General features: G+C 35.8%; 1 protein-coding gene across 1 annotated transcript in view; it reads right to left on the bottom strand.

Moving 5' to 3' along the window:
- The window catches only part of RECQL (RecQ like helicase), a 32,730-nt gene that overhangs the window by 741 nt on the left and 27,066 nt on the right, over positions 1-4,923 (bottom strand). The window contains 3 exon segments of the mRNA NM_001077991.1: positions 597-726; positions 1,045-1,264; positions 2,377-2,468. Of these exon segments, the coding sequence (NP_001071459.1) occupies positions 597-726; positions 1,045-1,264; positions 2,377-2,468 (442 nt within the window).

Here is a 4,923-nt window from a genome sequence, read left to right as displayed (position 1 = left end):
CTGCAAAACAACAAGACAAACACTGGTAAAAATTCAGCTATTTCATTTTCTCAGGAGATTAATATCGAGTCCTTCTGTATTAATCAGCTCTTTTAAGTGTCCACTGTTATTGTTTTTATTTTCAAATTTCTTCCAATATGAGCCCCATCTTGAATAGGAAGGGCTGTGCTATCAAGACCATAAAGAATACCTGACATGTCCTTGGACACACTGGTGCCTGCTGAGCTTTTGCAGGCTGGAGAGCAGTTAATTTGTGATGGGGTTTTCAACTTCTGCTGCACAAGCTGACTTCTCAGCTAGCACTGACCACAGGCAAGGTCATGAGAGCAGGGTGCATCATAACATCAGACATTAAAATGGAGTTTTCACATTCCAAAAGGTTGAAAACCCCTAGTCTTCATTTAAAAACTAGTCTAAATTCTTCCACTTAATACCTCTGCAGAACACAAAAGTAGGTTTTATCTCTTCTACACCCAGATTCCAAGAACACTGACGTATCTCTTCTGTGTTCCACTGGACCCAGAAGAGAACAAGTTAAAGAAAAGCAAGACACAGGCTTTAATGTCTTTTTCAAATAATTGAAAATTAGTAATCACCCTGAAACAGTTCTGCGTGGGCTTCTTTACTCTCATGGTAATAACGTGTGCCTCGTTGTTCAGAAGGTTAGCTTTAGGTCCTACTTTCAAATATGAAATGGTAGCGTAAGCTGTAAAACTGTAGTCTTCTCTGCAGGAGACAAAGGCCAACAGTCAGGCTTTGAGAAGTTGCAGACAACAAACTGAAATTTATAAAAAATTAGTAAAATAATTTTAACTAACACTGATATGAAATAAAACGTTTAGTATAAAAATGCAATGAAGTATTGTACTTTTCTGCTGCTTTGACATATGATAATTAAAAGTTTGAATTTGTTTACTAGGTAAATTTTATAGTGTTTAAAAGTTCCTATGAAACAACCACTAAACCCTTTGTTCTGTTGCACTTATATAAAAATGACACTCAGGAAAGACAGCATGTGAGGGCAAGAAATGGGTCTGTAGATACTTGAGATACTGCTGTATGAGAAAGTGTGCAATGATTTTCTCCAGGTCTTCACGAGGAAGTGTGGGAGGAGCAAGGCCTGCTACTCTCAATTTCGAGGCACCCTTTCCCATCCAGGAGTCGATCAGTTTTAGTGGCGTGAGCTTTTCATTCAGGTCCTCAGCCTGTTTCAGGATCTTAATAAGATCCCTGCAGTATGCAGTTACATTCTTTCTTTCAAATGCTGTAATGAAAGAGACATGGTTAAAGATGAATGAAATTTTGAAATTAGGGCAAGGATAGGCTGTCCTAAGTGGTTAGACTCGTTTAAAAAATAAATCATCCAATGTGAGCCACCCTAAACACTAGTTTGTTCCTATGTTCTGAATTAAGACTTGCTCAAGTCTCTTTTCATTAGATTAAGCTATAGTCTCTCTAAGACACGAATTTAAATGATATACAAAAAAATAATCTGTTTATTGGAAGGTCTTTGGAGATGCTCTCGGAACCAAAAGGTATCAGCCAGACATGATTATGACAAAGACTTAGAGGTGTTTACAGGAGGGTAAGTCTCTTCTACATATTTACCAGGTTTAGACTACCATATTTAGTCAATCTGTTCTTCATTTCTTCATATTTAATGAAACATGCTCATTAAGCAATATTCTGACAACCAGTGTGGCTTCCTAGGGACTCTAACTTCACGACAAGAATCTCCTGGACAGTTATTCCCATCTATTGACACGAGCACTCAGATGTATTTATCAGACTCTTACTAATTTGGTCAGTATAAAACAGTCTAGTAAACACAAACAATTTTCTCTACCTGCAAAGTTAAAATTGTCGTGACGTTCCCCCACCAAGGCATCAGAACTCAGTGAGGAATGGGTTAGTCTAGCTCATCAAACACTATGCATACATACAGAGTTTTTTAAAGTGAAAATACAGCACCAACACTACTAAACTAGTGTCTTACGAGTGATTGAGTATTATCTGGATCAAAAATGATACACTATAATCTCTATGTTGTACTAAATTTCTCTCTTCAGTCAGTGACTATAAAGTATTACAGATTATTACAAGAGGTTAGCATTCTCATATATAAATAGTATTTCTAATCAGAGGAATTTTAAATGTTTCCCTTCATTTCTTAAAAATTTAACATCTCGGTGTAGCAATATAAAATACATGCATACACATAATAGCTTTTAATTTTAAGTGTTACTACTCTCGAATCTGAGAAATTCTATTCACACCTTGCTAATTCTTTTAAATCCATTTTGAGTGTCTAATACTGCCCTCATGTAGTCCTAGTTACAAACATTAGCTTATAGAAATCTAAAAAGGACAACTCACAAATCTCTTTACAGCAGTTATCACACATTTTGTTACATGCTTCTGGACTCCATACTTCATCAAAATGTTGAGCTATCAATACACGGCGACATCTGCAAACACATTAGAGATACGAATTATCCCTGTTTCAAAATACAGGGTTATATACTGTTACTAGTTTCCTGTTGCTGCCATAACATTAACACAAACTCCGTGGCTTAAAACAACGCAGATTTATAATCTTACATTTTTATAGGTTAGAAGGCTGACATGGGTCTCACTGGGTTAAAATCAATAAAAGCAAGGTGTTGACAGGGCTAGATTTCTCCGAGCGGTTCTGGGGAAGAATCTGTTTCCTTGCCCTTTCCAGACTCTAAAGACTGCCTGCACTCTTTGGCTCATGGCCCCCCTTCCTCTATCTTCAAAGCTAACAATGGGTTAAGTTTTCACATCATTTTGACATCTTATTCCTCCTTCCACATTTAAGAACCCTTGTGATTATAGTATGTCCACCCAAACAATTCAGGATTACCTCCCTATTTTAAGATCAGCTGACTACAACTTTAAATCCATTTGTAACTTTAACTCCCTTTTGCCATGTAAAGTAGCACACTCACAGGTTCTAGAGATTCAGATGTAGACATCTTTGGAAGACTACTACTACTATGCCCACCATATGTAATAGTTTTTTCCATATGTTGTTAGTGTAAAAATAACTTCTATGCACTGGGAAACCAAAAGATTCGCATCACTAGCTTTATTAACAATTTTCATTTTACTGCAGTGGTCTCAAACTGAAACTGCAGTATCTCCAAGGTATACCTGTATTAGAGAATCTTCCTGAGAGCAAAGCAGTTTCCTGTACTTTATAGTATCATTTTGAGTCTAAGTCCCAAAATATGCTTCATGAGGGCCTATTGGATATCTAAGGACATTTTCATTTTCTCATTTTTTAAACTTGCTGTAGCATTAATAGGAAAGAAATACCATTTTCTATCACTAATTACTGCTCACTTAAAAAATTTTGAGTCCTTATAATATGATGGGTAATAAGACTACAAAGATGACTAAGAGTAAAAATAGTAATTGTGAGGGAAGAATACAAATGCAAGATTGTTAAAATGCATTTGAAATTAAGATAGCAAGTTACATCATCATGTATATAGAGAAATTGGTATATATAAACCTCATGGTAACCATAAACCAGAATTCTATTATAGAAACCCACACAAAAAAAGGAATTCAAAGAGTAAAAGAAGGAACAAGAAAGACCTACAAAACCACCTCAAAACAATGAAATGGCAATAAGTACATACCTATCAACAATTCCATTAACTTTAAATGGACTAAATGCTCCAACCAAAAGACATAAAGTGGCTGAATGGATACAAAATCAAGACCTGCATATATGCTGCCTACAAGAGACTCAGCTCTAAAGACACACATAGACTGAACGTGAGGGGCTGGGGAAACATATTCCATGCAAATGGAAATCAAAAGAAAGCCAAGGTAGTAACACTCATGTCAGACAAAGAAAGTGAAAGTTGCACAATCATGTCCGACTCTTTGCCACTCCATGGACTATACAGTCCATGGAATTCTCCAGGCCAGAATACTGGAGTAGGTAGCCTTTCCCTTCTCCAGGGGATCTTCCCAACCCAGGGATCGAACCCAGGTCTCCAGCATTGCAGGCAGATTCTTTACCAACTGAGCTATAAGGGAAGCACCATATCAGACAAAATAAACTTTAAAACAAAGACTGAAGACACAAGAAGGACATTACATAATGATCAGGGGATCAATCCAAGAACATATAAACTATTTATATATATAGATATATATACACCTAACATAGAACCACCTAAATACATAAATATTAACAGACATAAAGGGAGAAACTGACAACACAATAACAGCAAGGGTCTATAATATTCCATTTATATCAATAGACAGATGACCGAGACAGAAAATCAATAAGGAAACACTGGCATTAAATGACACATTAGACCAGACTTGACATATACAGACCATTCTACTCAAAAATAGCAGAATATATTCTTTTCAAGTACACAAGGAACATTACCAATTCTCCAGGATAGATCACATGCTGTGCCACAAAACAAGCCTTGGTAAAGTTAAGACAAGGAAATAGTATCAAGCATCTTTTCCAACCACAACAGTATGAGACTAGAAATCAACTATAAGAAAAAACTGCAAAAAACTCAAAACATGCACAGGCAAAACCATAAACTACTAAACCACCAATGAATCACTGAAGAAATCAAAGACGAATGCAAAAATACCTGGAGACAAAACCAAAACACAACAATTCAAAATCTAGGAATTTAGAAATGCAGTTCTAAGAGGGAAATTTATACCAATACAAGCTTACTTCAGGAAATAAGAAAAATCTCAAATAAACAAGCTAACCTTACACTTAAAGGAATTAGAAAAAGAACAAACAGAAACAAGTTAGAAGAAGGAGTTAATGGAAGGAAAGAAACAAAGATCAGAGCAGAATAAATAGAGAGTAAAAAAATAATGGTAAAAATCAATGAAACTAAGAGC

This window comes from Bos taurus, chromosome 5, assembly GCF_002263795.3.
Source record: "Bos taurus isolate L1 Dominette 01449 registration number 42190680 breed Hereford chromosome 5, ARS-UCD2.0, whole genome shotgun sequence".
Taxonomy (NCBI): domain Eukaryota; kingdom Metazoa; phylum Chordata; class Mammalia; order Artiodactyla; family Bovidae; genus Bos; species Bos taurus.
The sequence above is the reverse complement of the archived record's forward strand: the minus strand, read 5'-3'. Positions and strand labels throughout refer to the sequence as shown.